Source organism: Lichenostomus cassidix, chromosome 11 (assembly GCF_008360975.1).
Source record: "Lichenostomus cassidix isolate B80296 chromosome 11, HeHo_3.0, whole genome shotgun sequence".
Lineage (NCBI taxonomy): Eukaryota > Metazoa > Chordata > Aves > Passeriformes > Meliphagidae > Lichenostomus > Lichenostomus cassidix.
The window spans coordinates 6,917,393-6,939,079 of NC_139492.1; the positions used below are offsets into that span (position 1 = coordinate 6,917,393).

The 21,687-nt window shown below is 55.8% G+C and overlaps 5 protein-coding genes and 1 non-coding gene across 6 annotated transcripts; all 6 read right to left on the reverse strand.

Moving 5' to 3' along the window:
* Positions 1-474: 474 nt before the first annotated feature.
* TRNAH-GUG (transfer RNA histidin (anticodon GUG)) lies at positions 475-546 on the reverse strand. The gene has a single exon. It is a non-coding gene; the product is annotated as a tRNA-His (tRNA).
* Positions 547-2,063: 1,517 nt separating this feature from the next.
* On the reverse strand, positions 2,064-4,405 carry LOC146432163 (uncharacterized). The gene is made up of 6 exons (XM_085071633.1): positions 4,193-4,405; positions 3,786-3,837; positions 3,391-3,578; positions 2,982-3,140; positions 2,511-2,630; positions 2,064-2,287 (listed from the first exon to the last, which is right to left on the reverse strand). Exons 1-6 carry the CDS (start codon positions 4,337-4,339, stop codon positions 2,174-2,176), a joined length of 780 nt encoding a protein of 259 aa, XP_084927759.1. The 5' UTR covers positions 4,340-4,405; the 3' UTR covers positions 2,064-2,173.
* Positions 4,406-6,031: 1,626 nt separating this feature from the next.
* Positions 6,032-8,248, reverse strand: LOC146432164 (uncharacterized). The gene is made up of 6 exons (XM_085071630.1): positions 7,977-8,248; positions 7,551-7,602; positions 7,200-7,387; positions 6,744-6,902; positions 6,533-6,652; positions 6,032-6,234 (listed from the first exon to the last, which is right to left on the reverse strand). Exons 1-6 carry the CDS (start codon positions 8,121-8,123, stop codon positions 6,121-6,123), a joined length of 780 nt encoding a protein of 259 aa, XP_084927756.1. The 5' UTR covers positions 8,124-8,248; the 3' UTR covers positions 6,032-6,120.
* A 994-nt stretch (positions 8,249-9,242) lies between these two features.
* LOC146432165 (uncharacterized) lies at positions 9,243-11,718 on the reverse strand. Its single transcript, XM_085071629.1, has 6 exons — positions 11,301-11,718; positions 10,905-10,956; positions 10,554-10,741; positions 10,088-10,246; positions 9,734-9,853; positions 9,243-9,444 (listed from the first exon to the last, which is right to left on the reverse strand). Exons 1-6 carry the CDS (start codon positions 11,514-11,516, stop codon positions 9,331-9,333), a joined length of 849 nt encoding a protein of 282 aa, XP_084927755.1. The 5' UTR covers positions 11,517-11,718; the 3' UTR covers positions 9,243-9,330.
* A 1,980-nt stretch (positions 11,719-13,698) lies between these two features.
* LOC146432166 (uncharacterized) lies at positions 13,699-15,897 on the reverse strand. Its single transcript, XM_085071634.1, has 6 exons — positions 15,686-15,897; positions 15,261-15,312; positions 14,910-15,097; positions 14,447-14,605; positions 14,201-14,320; positions 13,699-13,901 (listed from the first exon to the last, which is right to left on the reverse strand). Exons 1-6 carry the CDS (start codon positions 15,830-15,832, stop codon positions 13,788-13,790), a joined length of 780 nt encoding a protein of 259 aa, XP_084927760.1. The 5' UTR covers positions 15,833-15,897; the 3' UTR covers positions 13,699-13,787.
* Positions 15,898-18,519: 2,622 nt separating this feature from the next.
* Positions 18,520-20,756, reverse strand: LOC146432167 (uncharacterized). Its single transcript, XM_085071632.1, has 6 exons — positions 20,458-20,756; positions 20,051-20,102; positions 19,700-19,887; positions 19,244-19,402; positions 19,010-19,129; positions 18,520-18,722 (listed from the first exon to the last, which is right to left on the reverse strand). The coding sequence occupies exons 1-6, from the start codon at positions 20,602-20,604 to the stop codon at positions 18,609-18,611; spliced, it is 780 nt and encodes a 259-aa protein (XP_084927758.1). The 5' UTR covers positions 20,605-20,756; the 3' UTR covers positions 18,520-18,608.
* Between the last annotated feature and the right edge of the window lie 931 nt (positions 20,757-21,687).

Here is a 21,687-nt window from a genome sequence, read left to right on the forward strand (position 1 = left end):
CCTCAGCCTTCCCCTCTGCTGTGGAAGCATTCCTGGAGGTCCTGTAACCAAAATCCTGTCTCCCTGGAGCAGGGAGTGCCTTGCTTTCATCAGGTTGATTTTTCTTTTGCTGCAACAGATGCTTCATGCCCTGGGGGGTAAGAGCTGAGCAAGCTGCTGTCTGCCACCTCCTCTCACTGCAAGGCAGCCACAGCGTCTTCTGGTCCTCTTTGTGCAAAACTAACAGGAAGTGGAATGTGGAAGGCTGGGCAAATTCCTCAAAATTCTCAATTTTCCCGGGAAATGAAGAAGCTGGAGCACTTTCCCAGAACTGTCACTGGAGAGACCCTGGTGGGATTTCCAGGTCGGGAAATCACTGTTGGTGTGAGTCTGGTCCATCTCGGACCAACCAAGCTTGTGGTCCCCTCCCAGGGCACAGCATCTTTGCAAACCAACCCCCTCACCGCTGCCTTTCTCCCAGCTCCTGACAAAAGTTGCTGTGACTCGGATTCGAACCGAGGTTGCTGCGGCCACAACGCAGAGTACTGACCACTATACGATCACAGCAGATGAGATCCTGCCACCTGCCGGGTCCTGCCACACGCTGGGACCACGGGGAGGAAAGTCCCTGCGCTGTCCCCTCCCTCTGGCATGGACACCCAGCACTGCCTGGCCAACAAATCCTGTTTTATTAAGGAGGCTACAAATGAACTCGTATGCTGCTGCCCAGAGCCTTGGCAATCTGGAATGGGGCCCTTAGTTGTGCAAAACTCTGGCAGTGCTGGGATGGCACACAGGAAATGAGACTGTTGCAAAGGACAGTGCTGATGAGGGGCTTTATGCAGTGGGGTCATCATCCTGTAACAGAGCAAAGTCAGGGTTATAATAATTTCAGCTAAATCTAAGTGATACAAGAGGTGAGGAATTAATTAACTTTTTTGCATCGTGTGTGATAAAACAAATTCGAGGGAATTTGGTTAAAAATAGAACAAATGGCCCAAGGATCTCCATGGGGAGTTTAGAGGTGCTGTGGGAAGGATCCAGGATCCAGTCAGGGAGGTCTGGGTAATCCAGAATGTCCCTGGCCCCTGTCATCCATCATCCCTAGGGTCCCACTGCCACCTCCCTGCCTGATCCTGATCCCTCTGTATGTTTCCTCCTCAATTTCATATCTTCAAACTGTGCTTTGGTGACTCCAGAGCTGCTTTTACCATTCCTGGCTCTGGTGTAGGCTGGGCTCAGTGCTGGTGGAGAAGAAAGGACTCAGTGGGGGTGAGACCTCCCTGCTCCACATCCTGGGCAGCCCACAGCCCCCTGGGTACCATCCCACTGCTGCGACCTCCCCATCCCTCCATACACCAGGGATGTGCAGTGGGGGATCCCTGGTGCACCCATTAGGTCCCTCACCCCACCCCATCAGCCTCACAGTGAGTCCTAGAGGACCTGTGGACATCTCTGCTCATCGTGGAGCCTCCAGTGCCACATGTGCCCCGTGGAACTGTGCACAACACCAAGAGCCTATCCTGCCTCCACACACCAGCTCGGAACAGGGGAGCACAGCCACCAAGAGGAGGTAGGGACAAGGTTTAACAGGAACACAGAATAGTTTTCCCACCCCTGAGAGGGCTCCAGATTGCACTTACAGACTTCCCATTTGCAAGCCCTGGACTTCATGGGTGTTTTAAACTACCTTGATCTCTTCTGAAGGAACACAGCAGGGCATAAGCAAGCCAGGAGGATCCTGGCAGGTTTTGTCTTCCTGACCTCTGTGGTAGAGGAGCTAACAATGAGCAGTGCTCTGCTTGGACTTCAAACTGACAAATGAGGAAGGACTCACTGGAAAGGGTGCCTGAGTCATTGCAAGGTGGTGCTGCCATTCTGAGGGAGAGCTCTGGGATGAGCCCAGGGACAAATTCCTACCAGAATGGTAGCAAGGTCCCAGGTTAGAGAAGAACAAATATTCAGACCAACCTAGCTCAATGATATGCGGAAATAACTGAGAAGGTCTCTCAAAGCACCAGTGAGGACTGTTACAGGACTATACAGCACTGTATTACAGGTAGTTAATAGAAGACCAAAGGGAGGAGGCTCACACAGTACTACTTTATTGTTTGTGGACACTCATTTACTAAGAGACAGGCACAACATGGTGCAGCAGCAAAGGTCCTCACAGTCAGAATCCTGAACCAGCATCTCACCAGGGTAAGACTTTCCCTTCCCAGTCCAGGAAAGCCCCAGTCTCCTTCTCAGAGATGGAAGACAGCACCTTCAGCATCCCTTGCACACTGTCATCCACTGTCAGGGGAGGCTGTGGGGCAGAGGGAGAAATAGTTCTGCGTTCAAGGTCGGGCCAGTATCTGCCCTGGAACAGATCATTGCTCCAGGAAAGAAGTGTTCCCAGTCCTCATCTCCTCTCCTACGCCTCCATAGTATCTTCCCAGGAGCTCTCACACAGCCCAGCATGAGACCCCAGCAAACTCTCATTCCTAAATGATGAGGTTCTTTCAGACCATGGCCAGGAGATCTCTTACCTTAAATGATCCTCCGCGTCCCATGTCAGTTTGCACCCAGCCGGGGTGGAAAGTGACACAGAGGATGCCGTGCTCACGGTATGCCAGGGACTGGCACTTGGTCAGCATGTTCAGAGCAGCCTGTGGGCAGACAGGGAGGGGATGGAGGTGGGAGGGGAAGGGGGCTGCAAGGAGACATGTGCAGACCCCACAGCTAGGGCAGGGATAGGGCAGTGGGAGCCACTTCCCAGGGTACATGATGCTGCCTCACTATCCCTGTGTGGATGCCAAGTCAAGATCTCATCCCATCATGTCCCTCTGAGGTAGGACCCAGGGTCAGGCACATAACTGTGCTGTGAGAGGTACCCTGGGACTCGCAGGAGTTCAGTCACAGTGTAGAGAGGGGCACAAACTGAGTGGGAGGTTGGAAAGCAGTGTGATCATTTGAAGGGGAAAATGTCTGGGCTCAACCCCAGTGCAATCTGGCAGTACCTTGCTGCAGCGGTATGAAACAACTTGTCCAAAATCCCATACATAGACATCCTCAATGGAGCCTGCATAGCTGGACATGTTGACAATGGCAGCCTTGCTGCAGCTCAGCCCTGAGCCTGGGCTCCCCTGGGCAGCCTTCTTCAGCAAGGGCAGGAATGCCTGTGAGGACACAGAGGGGACAGGAGCACAGGGCAGGAGAACAGCTCCTTCCACAGTGGGCAATGTTGACACCAGCACTGGCACATGCTCCCTCCTCTTCCCTGCAGGCTCCAGCTCCTGAGCTCCAGCCCATGGCTCCATGAGCTTCTCATCAACTGAGAGCCCATTGGTAACCAGAGTGGAGGCAGGAACCTCTCCCACTGGGCCTTCATGCTCCCCCAGGACAGCCCAGCTTAGATGAGGGTCTCACCTGGCCCATCAGCAGGGGCCCAACAGTGTTGGTGGTGTAAACCTCAGTCATGTCCTCCAGAGTCTCTTTATCAAGGGAAGTTGGCTTTGCCATTCCAGCGTTGTTGATGAGGAGGTTCAGCCCAGAGCCCCCCAGGTGCTCCTCAACCTTGGCTGCAGCTGCCTTGATGCTGGCAGGGTTGGCAACTTCTGCAGAGCCAACACAGGGGAGGTCAGTGCCCATATATCCCCATGGGGGAGTCCCCTCTGTTCCCCCAGAGACAGCAGTGCCCGATGGCCCTGCAGGCCCCAGCCCATTGGCACCACTCCCTCCCAGCACAGGACTCCCAGGGTGTGCTCAGCCTGGGCATTTGCCAGAGGAACTGGGGCAAAGGATCCCCACCTCGGGGCACCTACCGAGCGGGATGATGATGATGTTGGGGTGCTTGGAGGCCAAATTCTGTAACTCCTGCAAGAGAAGGCACTGTGTAGGCATGGAGAGGCTGGAGGGGCTGTGCAGAGGCTCAGCCTTTCCCAGGTAAAGCCCACATTGATCTGGCTGCATTCCTGCACTACTGTTTACAAGCCCCCTGCTCAGGCTGCCCTGAACCCAGTGGATGGGGAGCACTCCATGACCAAGTACCGCTGTCCCCTCCACACATTCCATGCACAACTGGTCCCATGGTGTCCCAGCCCAGCTGACTTGTTCTGCAGGTGCCTGGCTGCAGCTGCAGCCCCTTGCAAACCCCCTCCCTGATCCAATCTTCCCCTGGCACCAAGTGCTCCTGTCCCCAGCACAGCCACTGCTCCCAGCCTGGCCTCACCTGTGCTCGCTCTCCCTTGGGGTCTCGACAGCCTGCAAAGATCCACTGTGGTGGTTTTGGCATCTTCAGTAAATGTTGGACAAACCCCAGGCCGATGCCCCGGTTGGCCCCAGTCACCAGAACGGAGCGGACACTGAGCTCTGCCATGGTGCTTGTCCTCCTCTGCTCCAGCTCCTGCTGTTTGCCCAGCTCCCTAATATTTCCTTATGGCATTTTGCATGGACAGCCCCACCCACACAGGGTTTACACTAACCCTTGGATCCAGGAGGAGCAACTGCTCCAGCCCAGGAAAAAGATGCTAGCAGGGAGTCCTCTTCCAAAGGGCAAAAATTGCTTGGTGCTATCAGGCAAATTCTGCTGGCCTTGGGAAACATGCTGCCATAAGCCAGGAGAGGATATTGTGCATGAGGAGGGAGGGAGCAGCATATGGAGGGGATGTGGGAAGTTTCAGGGTTCACATGGGCTTGACACCTTCACAAGAAGGGCTTTCCTCATTGAACCCACACAACTCTGGGAAGTCTGGCTGATCTCATTCCCCTTTCCGGGTCCCCTGAGCCAGGACATTCCTCACATGGCCATGAGCAGACACTCTCTGCTTTGTTCTGTCCTGCTCCAAGCCAATACCCATTCCCTGACTGTCAGCTAAAACAAAGCTGAAACAGAGAAGAAAATCTAGTGGATGCAGTGTCCTGTCAGAAAGATGGGCACCTGCATGGCCAGCACATCAGCAGCTGCAGGCCTTGCACTCCAGCAAGACACAAGCTGCAGGCTTGTCACATCTTAGTGCAGCATCTGTGTCCCTGAAGCAGGAATTTGTGCTGCTCCTGGAGCAGGTGGCCAAGGGAGGGAGGGTGTGAGCTGCAGCAGGGCAGCTGTCATCAACATCTCCACCAAACTGGCTCCATCAGGCTGTGCCTTGAGCTGCCAGAGGCTCACATGTACCCATAGCAGCCAAGCAAGGTGAGGTGCCAGGGGAGCTGCTGGAGATGCTGTGCCAGGCATTGGAGGGAGGGAGCCCATGGGACACCCCCTGCCCCAGCCACTCACCCCTGCCTGGTTCTCCCAGGAGGAGGCACACAGACCAGGACAGCAGCAGCTGGGACTGAGCCTTTCAGGAGTGTCCTGCTGATGCTTTGTCCCAGGACTGAGTCCCACTTCCCACCTTCACTGCCATTTTCTGCCCGGGGAAATGTCCCCTCTCCTGCCCACTCACACCCCAGGTTGTGCTGGCAGGGTTGTGCCTCTTCCAGGCTACCCAGAATATGATGATGAGGTTCTTGGCTGCAGAACTTCCAAAAGAGAAGAGCTTGGGAAGCAGCTCCTCTCCCCTTCCAAACAACATGTGTGCTCTGTGGTCCCCCTGTACCCTCATGTCTGTAAACTCTGGCCGCTGATGCCTCTCTGCTCCATCTCCACACACAGTCTCAAACCCCACTGTCCTAGCCTGGCACAGGACCCCTGTGCTCTGCCTGAATGCTGTGTGTCCCTCTGTCCCACCTGTGACCAGGCATGCCCCAGCTGAGGGGAGAGGGCAGCTGGTCCCTGTCACCCCCAGCCCCTCGGGCACACCAGCCTGGGCAGGGGAAAGCCAGACCTGCAGGGGCTCGGAAGATCTCTCTCCTCTCAGGAGAGGGGATTGGCTCTGGCTTCTCCAGTGCCTCCTGGAGGAGAGGTGTCCAGAGGGCAGTCACAGTGCCATGGGACCTGCAGGTTGTCACTCATGGGGATGCCAGTGACAGCTGTGGGTCAAGGGTAGCTGTGAGCACCACCTCATCCCGGGATGAGGAGTGGGATATCTGGGAAGGGGCTGTCCCTTGAGCTGGCAAAGCACAACAGAGCTGGGGGTTCTCAGCAGAAGTTTATTGAGGATGTAGGACAGGGGGGAGCAGTGTCACAGGGTCCTGCTGCCAGGATGCTGAACTGGTGTCTCACCAGGGTATGACCTTTCCTTCCCAGTCCAGGAAGGCACCCGTGTCCTTCTCAGAGATGGAGGAGAGGACTTTCAGCATCCCTTGCACGCTCTCATCCACTGTCAGAGGGGGCTGTGGGACAGAAGGAGAGGTACAGCGACGTCTGAGATTCTGGAGCAAGCAAGGCTGGGGGAAGGATACACTCCATGGCAGAGGGGAAAGCTGAAAACTCAGCAGCCAGGACAGAGGTGCCAAGTGAGGAACCAAGAGGATGACAGCACCCAGCACCCAGGACCAGGACAGGGGCAGCTGCCCCAGCAGCAATCAGGCAGGCAGGGAAGTCCTTGGCAGAGGATCAGGACAGCATCTCCCACCCATGGATAATCAGCACAGGAGCTCTGATATAGACACAACCTGTGGGAATTCCTACCGTGTGTCCAGCAGCACCTCCCAAGTCGGTTTGCACCCAGCCAGGGTGGAGAGCGACGCAGAGGATGCCGTGCTCCCGGTACGCCAGGGACTGGCACTTGGTCAGCATGTTCAGAGCAGCCTGTGGGGAAATAGGGGGGGTATGGAGGTGGAAGGGGAAGGAGGATTGCAAGGGGACCCATGGTTGGGGCAGGGCAGAGGAATCAAAGTACCTTGCTGCAGCGGTACGATGTAGCATGTACCATGTCCCAACCAAAGGGAAAAGTGATGGAGCCACCAATGCTGGACATGTTGGCAATGGCTGCTTTGCTGCAGCTCAGCCCTGAACCAGGGCTCTCCTGGGCAGCCTTCTTCAGCAAGGGCAGGAATGCCTACAAGGATGCAGAGGGGACAGGAGCACACACAGACATGGCACAGGGCAGAAGAGCAGCTCCTTCAACAGTGGGCAATATTGACCCCAGCACTGGGGCATGCTCCCTCCTCTTCCCTGCCAGGCTCCAGCTCCTGCTGAGCTCCATCCCACGGCTACATGAACTTCTCTTTTACTGAGAGCCTGCTGGGCAACAGAGATGTGACTGGAACCTCTCCCACTGGTGCTTCTAGGATGTTCAGCTTACAGACATGGGAAGGGATCCTTCTGGAGCTGCACTATAGTGCAGAAAACTCACCTGGCCCATCAGCAGGGGCCCAATTGTGTTGGTGGTGTAAATCTCAGTCATGTCCTCCAATGTTTCAGCATCAATCATGTTAGGCTTGACTATTCCAGCATTGTTGATGAGGAGGTTCAGCCCAGAGCCCCCCAGGTGCTCCCCAACCTTGGCTGCAGCTGCCTTGATGCTGGCGAGGTCAGTGACTTCTGCAGGGCCAACACACTGGAGGTCAGTGTCCCTGTGGTGCTTTGGGGTCCTCTCTGTCCCCCCAGGGAGGTGCCCCACACAGCTGCCTCCCGTGTGGAGCTCCCAGGGCTGTGATGAGTGCCCAGGCATTCCCCAGAGGAACTGGGGTGAGAGGGAACCTACCGAGAGCGATGATGACCACGTTGGGATGTTTGGAGGCCAACTTCTGTAACTCCTGCAAGAGGCATCATGACATTGGCACCAACAGGCTGGAAGAGCTGTGCCAAGGCTTACCCAGCAAAGCCAGCCAAAGCCTGTGTCCCTCCAGCTGCACCCCTGCATCTCCTCATGCCCAGCCTCCTGCTGCAGCTGCCCTGATCCCCATTCATGGGGAACACTCCACACCTCCTGCACACACCATGTACCTCTGTCCCCTCCATGCATCCCAGGCACAGTTGCTCCCACAGTGTCCCAGCCCTGATGGCCTGTTCTGCAGGTGCCTGGCTGCAGCTCCAGACCCTTGCAAACCACCTCCCTGAGCCAGTCTGCCACTGGCAGCAAGTGCTCCTGTCCCCCCAGCACAGCCACTGCCTCCCAGCCTGGCCTCACCTGTGCTCGCTGTCCCTTGGGGTCTCGACAGGTTGCAAAGATCCACTGTGGTGGTTTTGGCATCTTCAGGAAATGCTGGACGAGTCCCAGGCCAATGCCTCGGTTGGCCCCAGTCACCAGAACGGAGCGGACACTGAGCTCTGCCATGCTGCTTGTTCTCCTCTGCTCCAGGTCCTGCTGTTTACTCAGCTCTCTAATGTTTTTTTATAGTGTGTCCCGTGGACACCACACCCACTAAGTGTTTACGCCAACCCTTGGCTGAAGGAAGAGCAACTGCTCCAGCCCTTCAAACTCCAGGACATAGACCCTGGCTGGGAGCCAGTCCTTGTTTCCAAAGTGCAAAAGCCACTTGGTGCTATCAGGCAAATTCTGCTGTCCTTGGGAAACATGCTGCCATAAGCCAGGAGAGGATGTTTTGTGTGAGAAGGGAGGGAGCAGCATGTGGAGGGGATGTGGGAAGCTCCATGGCACACATGGGCTTGACAGCCTCACAAGAAGGGCTTTCCTCATTGGACCCACACAACTCTGGGAACAGGGTGATCTCATTCCCCTTTCCGGGTCCCCTGAGCCAGGACATTCCTCACATGGCCATGAGCAGACACTCTCTGCTTTGTTCTGTCCTGCTCCAAGCCAATACCCATTCCCTGACTGTCAGCTGAAACAAAGCACCCACAGAGAGAAGAAAATCTAGTGGATGCAGTATCTTGTCAGAGGGATGGGCACCTGCATGGCTAGCACATCAGCAGCTGCAGGCCTTGCACTCCAGCAAGACACAAGCTGCAGGCTTGTCACATCTTAGTGCAGCATCTGTGTCCCTGAAGCAGGAATTTGTGCTGCTCCTGGAGCAGGTGGCCAAGGGAGGGAGGGTGTAATCTGCAGCAGGGCAGCTGTCATCAACATCTCCACCAAACTGGGCTCCATTGAGCTGTGCCTGGCATCCCCCAGCTGAGGGGAGAGGGCAGCTGGTCCCTGTCACCCCCAGCCCCTCAGGCTCACCAGCCTGGGCAGGGGAATGCCAGACCTGCAGGGGATCTGAAGATCTCTCTCCTCTCAGGAGAGGAGATCTGCTCTGGCTTCTCCAGTGCCTCCTGGAGGAGAGGTGTCCAGAGGGCAGTCACAGTGCCATGGGACCTGCAGGTTGTCACTCATGGCGATGCCAGTGACAGCTGTGGGTCAAGGGTAGCTGTGAGCACCACCTCATGCCAGGATGAGGAGTGGGATATCTGGGAAGGGGCTGTCCCTTGAGCTGGCAAAGCACAACAGAGCTGGGGGTTCTCAGCAGAAGTTTATTGAGGATGTTGGATGGGGGGAGCAGTGTCTTAGGGTCCTGCTGCCAGGATGCTGAACTGGTGTCTCACCAGGGTATGACCTTTCCTTCCCAGTCCAGTAAGATGCCAGTATCTTTATCAGAGAGGGAGGAGAGGACCTTCAGCATCCCTTGCACACTCTCATCCACTGTCAGAGGGGGCTGTGGGACAGAGGGAGAAACAGTTCTGTGCCCAAGGTCAGACCAAGATGTGCCCTGGAACAAAGCATTGCTCAAGACTCAGGGCTCTCTGGCAGGAGTGAGGAGAGGCCAGAGGCTGGCAAGGAGACTTCCCAGATGCTTATCTCCCTCCCTCATAGGAAAGTTCCTCCAGGGAATCTGCCCTGGAGCTCCCACACAGCTCAGCAAGCCACAGACTGTTCAGTCCCCAGGAAGTTCTGCATTCCCAAATAACAAGGTTGTTCCAGACTGTGGCCAGGAAATCTCTTACCCTATATGAGCCTAAGGTCCCCAACTCGGTGTGCACCCAGCCAGGGTGGAGAGCAACACAGAGGATGCCGTGCTCCCGGTACCCCAAGGACTGGCACTTGGTCAGCATGTTCAGAGCAGCCTGTGGGGAGACTGGGAGGGGATGGAGGTGGGAGGGGAATGTGGGCTGCAAGGGACGTGTGCAGATCTCACCTAGGACCAGGTAAAACAATGTGCCATGACTTGGGTGCAGTGAAAGACAGGATCTCAATGACAGCACAGTGAGTTTCAGGAACCCAGGGAGGAGACACTGGAGGGGTTGGGGAGCTGTTTGCTGAGAAAAGCTGGTGGGACTCATATTGGGAAGAGCACAAACCTTGCTGCAGCGATATGAGACAATGGGAGACTTTTCCCATATAAAGACATTCTCAATGGAGCCTGCCGAGCTGGATATGTTGATGATGGCAGCCTTGCTGCAGCTCAGCCCTGAGCCTGGGCTGCCCTGGGCAGCCTGCTTCAGCAAGGGCAGGAAAACCTGCGAGGACACAGAGGGGACAGGAGCACACACAGACATGGCACAGGACAGGGGAGCAGCAGCTTCCACAGTGGGCAATGTTGACACCAGTACTGGGGCATCCTCCCTCCTCTTCCCATTATACCAGCTTACCAGGCTCCAGCTCCTGAGCTCCAGTCATGGCTCCCCAAGCTTCTCATCAAGTGAAAGCCCATAAGGGAGCAAGGAGAGCCAGGACCCTGTGAAATGCCCCAGCTTTGGGGAGCCAGCGCTGTGAGAAGGGATTCTCACAAGAGCTGATCTCATGCGGAGGGTGAGGGGGACTCACCTGGTCCATCAGCAGGGGTCCAACTGTGTTGGTGGTGTAAATTATGGTCATGTCCTCTGATGTTTCAGCATCAAGCATCTTAGACTTGACCATTCCAGTGTTATTGATGAGGAGGTTCAGCCCAGAGCCCCCCAGGCGCTCCTCAACCTTGGCTGCAGCTGCCTTGATGCTGGCGAGGTCAGTGACTTCTGCAGGGCCAACACACTGGAGGTCAGTGTCCCTGTGGTGCTTTGGGGTCCTCTCTGTCCCCCCAGGGAGGTGCCCCACACAGCTGCCTCCCGTGTGGAGCTCCCAGGGCTGTGATGAGTGCCCAGGCATTCCCCAGAGGAACTGGGGTGAGAGGGAACCTACCGAGAGCGATGATGACCACATTGGGATGTTTGGAGGCCAACTTCTGTAACTCCTGCAAGAGGCATCATGACATTGGCACCAACAGGCTGGAAGAGCTGTGCCAAGGCTCACCCAGCAAAGCCAGCCAAAGCCTGTGTCCCTCCAGCTGCACCCCTGCATCTCCTCGTGCCCAGCCCCCTGCTCCAGCTGCCCTGATCCCCATGCATGGGGAACACTCCACACCTCCGTGCATCCCAGGCACAGTTGCTCTCACAGTGTTCCAGCCCAGCTGACCTGTTCTGCAGGTGCCTGGCTGCAGCTCCAGCCCCTTGCAAACCCTGTTCCTCTTCCAATCTTCCACTGGCACTGAGTGCTCCTTTCCCCCTGCACAGCCACTGCCTCCCAGCCTGGCCTCACCTGTGCTCCCTGTCCCTTGGGGTCTCGACAGGTTGCAAAGATCCACTGTGGTGGTTTTGGCATCCTCAGGAAATGCTGGACAAACCCCAGGCCAATGCCCCGGTTGGCCCCAGTCACCAGAACGGAGCGGGGATGGAGTCCTGTCATGCTGCTTGTTCTCTGCTCCAGTTTGCACTGTTGCTCAGCTCTCCAACGTTTTCTTACAATATTTTGCATGGACTGTTGGATTGAATTCTGTAGGATTTGGTTACGAGGACGGGATGGAGAGGAGAGATCTCTGAAGTCAGGTTTTAGAGCATGGGGGTTTATTACGAAAGGGTGTGGGTGTAGGAGACCTCCCAAGAGGTGCCAGACGCAGCTCAAAGCAGGTGAGAGAAGCAAGACAGAGAGAGAGAGAGATGCAAGAGCGCGAGCTGCCATTTACAATACAATAAATCATCTTCTGTGTTGAATATTCTAATTCTCATTAACCAATCTAGAACAAGCTACAAATCCTACAACATTTACATACAACCTATAAGAATCATCGCATTACCATATGGGGTTATATTTTAAACCATAAAAACTGCCGAGCGAGCAGGGTCTGCTTTGACCCTTGGACCTGCCTGCAGGCAGAGGGTATCGTTTCATCAAGAAGGGGGATTACCTTCAGTCGGCTATACCATTGTTTTCTAGTTGTTCAGTAACTATGAGCTTGTTTTCAGCATCTTTTGCCATGTAATCATATTCATAAGGCTTTCCTATTTCATCTTCCCCAACAATGGAGACCACACCAACGCAGTGCTTACGCCAGCCTTGGTTCCAGGAAGAGCAACTGCTCCAAATCTTTGAACTCCAGGACACAGGCCCTGGCAGCCAGTCAGTCCTTGTTTCCAAGAGGCAAAAACCACTTGGCATTTCCAGGCAAATTCTGCTGGCTTTGGGAAACATGCTGCCATAAGCCAGGAGAGGATGGTTTGCGTTAGAAGGGAGGGAGCAGTATGTGGAGGGGATGTGGGAAGCTCCATGGCTCAGGTGGGCTTGACACCTTCACTAGAAGGGCTTTCCCCATTGGACCCCCACAACTCTTAGAACTCAGGCTGATCTCATCCCCTTTTCTGGATCCCCTGAGCCAGGACATTCCTCACATGGCCATGAGCAAACACTCTCTGCTTTGTTCTTGCCTGCTCCAAGCCAATGCCCATTCCCCAACTGTCAAGTGCAACAAAGCAGACATGAGGGAAGCAAACCCAGTGGATTGAGTGTCCTGTCAGAAGGATGGGCACCTGCATGGCCAGCACATCAGCAGCTGCAGGCCTTGCACTCCAGCAAGACACAAGCTGCAGGCTTGTCACATCTTAGTGCAGCATCTGTGTCCCTGAAGCAGGAATTTGTGCTGCTTCTGGAGCAGGTGGCCAAGGCAGGGAGGGTGTGAGCTGCAGCAGGGCAGCTGTCATCAATATCTCCACCAAACTGGGCTCCATGAGGCTGTGCCTTGGGCTGCCAGAGGCTCACATATACCCATAGCAGCCAAGCAAGGTGAGGTGCCAGGGGAGCTGCTGGAGATGCTGTGCCAGGCATTGGAGGGAGGGAGCCCATGGGACACCCCCTGCCCCAGCCACCCACCCCCTGCCTGGTTCTCCCAGGAGGAGGCACAGAGACCAGGACAGCAGCAGCTGGGACTGAGCCTTTCAGGAGTGTCCTGCTGATGCTTTGTCCCAGGACTGAGTCCCACTTCCCACCTTCACTGCCATTTTCTGCCTGGGGAAATGTCCCCTCTCCTGCCCACCCACACCCCAGGTTGTGCTGGCAGGGTTGTGCCTCTTCCAGGCTACCCAGAATATGATGATGAGGTTCTTGGCTGCAGAGCTTTAAGAAGAGAAGGGCTTGGGAAGCAGCTCCTCTCCCCTTCCCCACCCCATGTATGCTCTGTGGTCCCTCTGTACCCCCATGTCTGTGACCTCTGCCCGCTGATGCCTCTCTGCTCCATCTCCACATACAGTCCCAAACCCCACTGTCCTAGCCTGGCACAGGACCCCTGTGCTCTGCCCAAGCACTGTGTGTCCCTCTGTCCCACCTGTGACCAGGCATGCCCCAGCTGAGGGGAGAGGGCAGCTGGTCCCTGTCACCCCCAGCCCCTCGGGCACACCAGCCTGGGCAGGGGAATGCCAGACCTGCAGGGGCTCAGAATATCTCTCTCCTCTCAGGAGAGGGGATTGGCTCTGGCTTCTCCAGTGCCTCCTGGAGGAGAGGTGTCCAGAGGGCAGTCACAGTGCCATGGGACCTGCAGGTTGTCACTCGTGGGGATGCCAGTGACAGCTGTGGGTCAGAGGTAGCTGTGGGCACCACCTCATCCCAGGATGAGGAGTGGGGTATCTGGGAAGGGGCTGTCCCTTGAGCTGGCAAAGCACAACAGAGCTGGGGGTTCTCAGCAGAAGTTTATTGAGGATGTAGGACAGGGGGTAGCAGTGTCACAGGGTCCTGCTGCCAGGATGCTGAACTGGTGTCTCACCAGGGTAGGACCTTTCCTTCCCAGTCCCGGAAGGTGCCCGTGTCCTTCTCAGAGAAGGAGGAGAAGACCTTCAGCATTCCTGGCACACTGTCATCCACTGTCAGAGGGGGCTGTTGGATAGAAGGAGAGAGGCAGCAATGTCTGAGGTTCTGGAGCAGCCAAAGTGTGGGGGAAGGAGACACTCCATGGCAGAGGGGAAAGCTGAAAACCTTGAACACCCAGGACAGATGGGTAGGGCAGGGAACTGAGCGGGGGGGAACATGCAGCAGCCAGGACCAGGACAAGGGCAGTTGCTCAGCAGCAATTGGGCAGGGAGGGATGTCATGGGTGAGGGGATCAGGACAGCAACTTCCACCCATGGAAAATCAGCACAGGAGCTCTGACAGACCCACCCTGGTGGAATTCCTACCGTGTATCCAGCAGCACTGCCCAAGTCTGTTTGCACCCAGCCAGGGTTGATAGCGACGCAGAGGATGCCGTGCTCCTTGTAGCGCAGGGACTGTAACTTGGTCAGCATATTCATAGCAGCCTGTGGGGAGAAAGGGAGGGGATAGTGGTGGCAGTGGAAGGGGGATTGCAAGGGACCCATTGCAAGGGAACCCATGGCTGGGCAGGGCAGGGGAAGCAAATTTGCCCCCATCATGTGTGACAATACCTTGCTGCAGCGGTACGAGGGGATGTTCATTAAGTCCCAGCCAGCAGGAGAAGTGATGGAGCCGCCCTCGCTGGACATGTTGATGATGGCAGCCTTGCTGCAGCTCATCCCTGAGCCTGGGCTCTCCTGGGCAGCCTTCTTCAGCAAGGGCAGGAAAACCTACAAGGACACAGAGGGGACAGGAGCACACATAGACATGGCACAGGGCAGAGGAGCAGCTCCTTCCACAGTGGGCAATGTTGACACCAGCACTGGGGCAAGCTCCCTCCTCTTCCCTGCCTGGCTCCAGCTCCTGCTGAGCTCCAGCCCATGGCTCCATGAGCTTCTCATCAACTGAAAGCCCGTTGGGCACCAGAGCAGTGACAGGTGTGCTTCCCACTGGCCCTTCACACCCCTATGGTGCTCAGCTTGCGGAACCAGGAATGGATCCTTGTGGAGCTGTGCTACAGTGCAGGGAACTCACCTGGCCCATCAGCAGGGCCGAGGTTGTATTGGTGGCATAAACCTCGGCCATGTTCTCTGCTGTTTCCTCTTCATGTGTCACAATCCTGCAGATTCCAGCATTGTTGATGAGGAGGTTCAGCCCAGAGCCCCCCAGGTGCTCCCCAACCTTGGCTGCAGCTGCCTTGATGCTGGCGAGGTCAGTGACTTCTGCAGGGCCAACACACTGGAGGTCAGTGTCCCTGTGGTGCTTTGGGGTCCCCTGTGTCCCCCCAGGGAGGTGCCCCACACAGCTGCCTCCCGTGTGGAGCTCCCAGGGCTGTGATGAGTGCCCAGGCATTCCCCAGAGGAACTGGGGTGAGAGGGAACCTACCGAGAGCGATGATGACCACGTTGGGATGTTTGGAGGCCAACTTCTGTAACTCCTGCAAGAGGCATCATGACATTGGCACCAACAGGCTGGAAGAGCTGTGCCAAGGCTCACCCAGCAAAGCCAGCCAAAGCCTGTGTCCCTCCAGCTGCACCCCTGCATCTCCTCGTGCCCAGCCCCCTGCTGCAGCTGCCCTGATCCCCATGCATGGGGAACACTCCACACCTCCTGCACACACCATGTACCTCTGTCCCCTCCACGCATCCCAGGCACAGTTGCTCCCACAGTGTCCCAGCCCAGCTGACCTGTTCTGCAGGTGCCTGGCTGCAGCTCCAGCCCCTTGCATACCCTGCTCCTCTTCCAATCTCCCACTGGCACCAAGTGCTCCTTTCCCCCTGCACAGCCACTGCCTCCCAGCCTGTCCTCACCTGAGCTCCCTGTCCCTTGGGGTCTCGACAGGTTGCAAAGATCCACTGTGGTGGGTTTGGCATCTTCAGGAAATGCTGGACGAGCCCCAGGCCGATGCCCCGGTTGGCCCCAGTCACCAGAACGGAGCGGGGATGGAGTCCTGCCATGCTGCTTGTTCTCTGCTCCAGTTTGCACTGTTTGCTCAGCTCTCCAATCGTTCTCTTATAGCATTTTCCATAGACACCACACCCACTAAGTGTTTACACCAACCCTTGGATCTAGATTCAGCTGCTCCAACTCTTTGAACAGCAGGACATAGATCCCAGCTGGGAGCCACTCCTTGTTTCCAAAGTGCAAAAGTTATTTGGCAATTATGGGCAAATTCTGCTGTTCTTGGGATGCCTGGTGCCATAAGCCAGGTAGGGCTGTTGGGGTGAGCAAGGAGGGAGCAGCATGTGGAGGGAATCTCGAATCTCCATGGCTCACGTGGGCTTGACAGCCTCACAAGAAGGGCTTTCCTCATCAGAGCACACAGCTCTGATGACAGGCTGATCTCATCCTCCTTCCCAGATCCCCTAAGCCAGGACATTCCTCACATGGCCATGAGCAGACACCCTCAGCCCTCCTCTTGCCTGCTCCAAGCCAATGCCCATTCCTCTATTGTCAAGTGAAACAAAACACCCATGGAGGGTAGCAAACCTACTGGATCCAGTGTCACAGACTGAAATGCTATAATTCACAGCTTACACATTGTCAGAAAAGACTTTTTCCTATTTTGGCAGAACTGTATAACCAAGCTTCACTGAAGACCACCGAAGACCACCCTGAATGGGCCTCCTGACTGAAACCCTGAGCTGTGAGTTCAACTGCCCAAGGCTTTTTCAGATTAAAAGTGACACTATAGTTCAAAGCATCTCTTGTCTGGGAGGTAATGGATAAGGCTAGGAGAGCATTCACGTGAGAGCCAGGCCCTGCAGCTTCAGGGTGAAGGCCACCACACCATTCTTATCTGTTGCTGGGTTTGCACAGAACTGCCTCCCAGGCCAGGGAGGAAGAGGATTGGTTTTGGTGTGTGTCATAACCTCTGGTCACAGGCAGTGAATGCCCATCCTCTGCTGTGCACACTGGCTCAGCTGCAGGGCTCCCCACCACGGGAAAGCCACATCAATGGGACATTCACATGAGGGGCAGCTGAGGGGCTGTCATGGCCCATCAAAGGCCTCTCAAGAGTTCCCCAGACCCTGCACCAGAGCACTGCACATGATGCAAAATGATGCCAACTGGCCCAGAGCCTTGCAAGACACAGTGTCAGAGTTGCCTTCCCCCTGGGGAGGCCCCTGAGTGTTCCCACCTACCCAAACCCTAACCCAGTCCATTGCATTCCATACTTTCAGCGGGGGAGAGTCCCCACCAAGAAGACTACATGGAGGGGAGCAGTGAAAGGTGGCTAGGACCCATGGAGTGGTGACATGTTTCTACTTACTCTGTCACTCATTCTGTCCCTGCCTTCCTACCATCTCTTTTCCCATATTTTCCTTATCTCTTTTTTCTCTTTGTCTCTTTTACTGTTAAATCAAATAAATCAATTTTTTGGTATCAACATATAATCGAATTTGGTTTTAATCTCATTTCAGGGAATAATTAAACCTCAGGGTGCCTTCCATTTATTCACACCGAGGTATCATTGCTCTTTCATGATTAGAGGAGGTCATAACATCCAGTCTCCTGGCAGAAAGATGGGCACCTGCATGGCCAGCACATCAGCAGCTGCAGGCCTTGCACTCCAGCAAGACACAAGCTGCAGGCTTGTCACATCCTAATGCATCATCTGTGTCCCTGAAGCAGGAATTTGTGCTGCTCCTGGAGCAGGTGGCCAAGGGAGGGAGGGTGTGAGCTGCAGCAGGGCAGCTGTCATCAACATCTCCACCAAACTGGCTCCATCACGGTGTGCCTTGAGCTGCCAGAGGCTCACATGTACCCATAGCAGCCAAGCAAGGTGAGGTGCCAGGGGAGCTGCTGGAGATGCTGTGCCAGGCATTGGAGGGAGGGAGCCCATGGGACACCCCCTGCCCCAGCCACTCACCCCTGCCTGGTTCTCCCAGGAGGAGGCACAGAGACGAGGACAGCAGCAGCTGGGACTGAGCCTTTCAGGAGTGTCCTGCTGATGCTTTGTCCCAGGACTGAGTCCCACTTCCCACCTCCACTGCCATTTTCTGCCTGGGAAATGTCCCCTCTCCTGCCCACTCACACCCCAGGTCATGCTGGCAGGGCTGTATGTCTTCCAGGCTACTCAGAATATCATGATGAGGTGCTTGGCTGCAAAGCTGCAAGAAGAGAAGGGCTTGGGAAGCAGCTCCTCTCCCTTTTCCCCACCCCATGTGTGCTCTGTGGTCCCTCTGTACCCTCATGTCTATAAACTCTGGCAGCTGATGCCTCTCTGCTCCATCTCCACACACAGTCTCAAACCCCACTGTCCAAGCCTGGCACAGGATCCCTGTGCTCTGCCCGAGCACTGTGTGTCCCTCTGTCCCACCTGTGACCAGGCATCCCCCAGCTGAGGGGAGAGGGCAGCTGGTCCCTGTCACCCCCAGCCCCTCGGGCACACCAGCCTGGGCAGAGGAATGCCAGACCTGCAGGGGCTCGGAATATCTCTCTCACTGGCTTCTCCCCTGCCTCCTGGAGGAGAGGTGTCCAGAGGGCAGTCACAGTGCCATGGGATCTGCAGGTTGGCACTCATGGCGATGCCAGTGACAGCTGTGGGTCAAGGGTAGCTGTGTGCACCACCTCATCCCAGGATGAGCGAATGGGATATCTGGGAAGGGGTTGTCCCTTGAGCTGGCAAACACAACAGAGCTGGGGTCTCTCGGCAGGAGTTTATTGAGGATGTAGGACAGGGGGGAGCAGTGTCACAGGGTCCTGCTGCCAGGATGCTGAACTGGTGTCTCACCAGGGTACAACCTTTCCTTCCCAGTCCAGGAAGGCGCCCGTGTCCTTCTCGGAGATGGAGGAGAGGACTTTCAGCATCCCTTGCACGCTCTCATCCACTGTCAGAGGGGGCTGTGGGACAGAAGGAGAGAGGCAGTGGTGCCTCAGGCCCAGGCACAGCCAAGGCTGGGGGAAGGATACACTCCATGGCAGAAGGGAAAGCTGAAAATTCAGCAGCCAGGACAGACGGGCCAAGCAGGGAACCAAGAGGATGACAGCACCCAACAACCAGGACCAGAACCTGGGCAGCTGCCTCAGCAGCAATCAGGCAGGCAGGGATGTCATGGGCAGGGGATCAGGACAGCAACTCCCACCCATGGAAAATCAGCACAGGAGCTCCGCCCCAGGGGAATTCCTACCGTGTATCCGGTAGCACCGCCCAGTTCGGTTTGCACCCACCCGGGGTGTAGAGCGACACAGAGGATACCGTGCTCGCGGTATGCCAGGGACTGGCACTTGGTCAGCATGTTCAGAGCAGCCTGTGTGGAGACAGGGAGGGGATGGAGGTGGGGGGCGATGGGTGGATCGCAAGGGGAGCCACAGCTGGGGGAAGGCAGAAGAAGTGAATTTGTCCTCAGGATGTGGGACAGTACCTTGCTGCAGCGGTACGAGACAACTTGCATCTGGTCCCAGCCAAAGGAAGAAGCAATGGAGCCTCCAATGCTGGAAATGTTGACGATGGCAGCCTTGCTGCAGCTCAGCCCTGAACCTGGGCTCTCCTGGGCAGCCTTCTTCAGCAAGGGCAGGAAAACCTGCGAGGACACAGAGGGGACAGGAGCACACACAGACATGGCACAGGGCAGGGGAACAGCAGCTTCCACAGTGGGCAATGTTGACACCAGCACTGGGGCATCCTCCCTCCTCTTCCCTGCCAGGCTCCAGCTCCTACTGAGCTCCAGCCTGTGGCTCCATGAGCTTCTCATCACCTGAGAGACCATTTGGCACCAGAGCAGTGACAGGAACCTCTTCTACTGGTTATTCTAGGATGCCCAGCTTACACACACGGGAAGGGATCCTTCTGGAGCTGCGCTATAGTGCAGGAAACTCACCTGGCCCATGAGCATGGGCCCAGTTGTATTGGTGGTGTAAGTCTCGGTCATGTCCTCCAATGTTTCAGCATCAAGCGTCTTAGACTTGACCATTCCAGCATTGTTGATGAGGAGGTTCAGCCCAGAGCCCCCCAGGTGCTCCTCAACCTTGGCTGCAGCTGCCTTGATGCTGGCAGGGTTGGCAACTTCTGCAGGGCCAACACACTGGAGGTCAGTGTCCCTGTGGTGCTTTGGGGTCCCCTGTGTCCCCCCAGGGAGGTGCCCCACACAGCTGCCTCCAGTGTGGAGCTCCCAGGGCTGTGATGAGTGCCCAGGCATTCGCCAGAGGAACTGGGGTGAGAGGGAACCTACCGAGAGCGATGATGACCACGTTGGGATGTTTGGAGGCTAACTTCTGTAACTCCTGCAAGAGGCATCATGACGTTCCTACCAACAGGCTGGAAGAGCTGTGCCAAGGCTCACCCAGCAAAGTCAGCCAAAGCCTGTGTCCCTCCAGCTGCATCCCTACATCTCCTCATGCCCAGCCTCCTGCTGCAGCTGCCCTGATCCCCATTCATGGGGAACACTCCACACCTCCTGCACACACCACGTACCTCTGTCCCCTCCATGCATCCTAGGCACAATGCCCAGCTGACCTGTTCTGCAGGTGCCTGGCTTCAGCTCCAGACCTTTGCAAACCCTGTTCCTCTTCCAATCTCCCAATGGCACTGAATGCTCCTCTTCCCCAGCACAGCCACTGCCTCCCAGCCTGGCCTCACCTGTGCTCGCTGTCCCTTGCGGTCCCGACAGGTTGCAAAGATCCACTGTGGTGGTTTCGGCATCCTCAGGAAATGCTGGACAAATCCCATGCCGAGGCCCCGGTTGGCGCCAGTCACCAGAACGGAGCGGACACAAAGCTCTCCCATCTTGCTTCTTCTTCCTCTACTCCAACTTGCACTGTTTGCTCTGCTATTATTTCCTTATAATGTGTCCCACCCCACTCACTCAGGGCTTGCACCATGCCTTGGCTTCTCTCCAGGATGAGTAAGTGCTCCAGCTCTTTTAGCTCTAGGACATAGGTCCTGGCTGGGGACCAATCCTAGTTATCTAATGGCAAAAATAATTTGGCTTTTCTAGGCAGATTTTGCATTCCTTTGGTAACCTGGTGCCATAAGCCAGGTGTGGCTGTTGGGGGTGAGGAGGGAGGGAGCACCATGCAGGTTGACATGGAAAACTCCATGTCTTGGGTGGGCTTGACACCTTCACAAGCATCCTGTGGGCTCAGTGGTCTTTGCACATAGTACCAGGCTGTGCCTCCAATGGCCCTGAGCAGATGTTCCCTGCCTTGTTCCTGCCTCATTCCTGCCTCTTCCAAGACATTAACCCCTCCCTCATTGCTGAGCAAAAGACCCATGGAGTGGGAGAGCAAACCCAGCATGGTCTCCTGGCGGAAGGGTTGGGATCTGCATGGTTGGCACAGCACCATGCTGCTGGTCACAATCTCTTTTCCCTTGTGAATTCCTACCATGTACCAGCAGTACAAAGCTTTGGGTCTTTCAGCTGTCTGTCTCAGACTGATCTCTCACTGAGGATCTCTCAGATGGCTGGAGTGGCATTCACGCTCCATAGATCATTTCCATATTTCCTTTCCAATGACCACAGACCTCAACTATACTTGCCAATAGATGTCATTTGCACCAGAGCTCAAATCCTTCAAATAGACTTCCATGGTTTTCTTCCTCTAGGTGGAGGATGAGGCCATCATCCACAGTCTGTTTGAAACCTCCACATTGCCTCAGAACCAGATAGCATCAGAAACCAAATAATTAACATTTTAAGTCTCCTATTTTTGCTGTGCAATCCCATTTGTGTAGCCCTCCACTGTTCTGGAGCTGTAACTTTATGTTGACTTTGCTACTGGGCCCCATGCTGCATTATTGATTATTAGAGTTTAAACAAGCACTGTGTAACCAGGAGTCTGAGTCCAGCCTGGCATGAAGAGGCAGAAG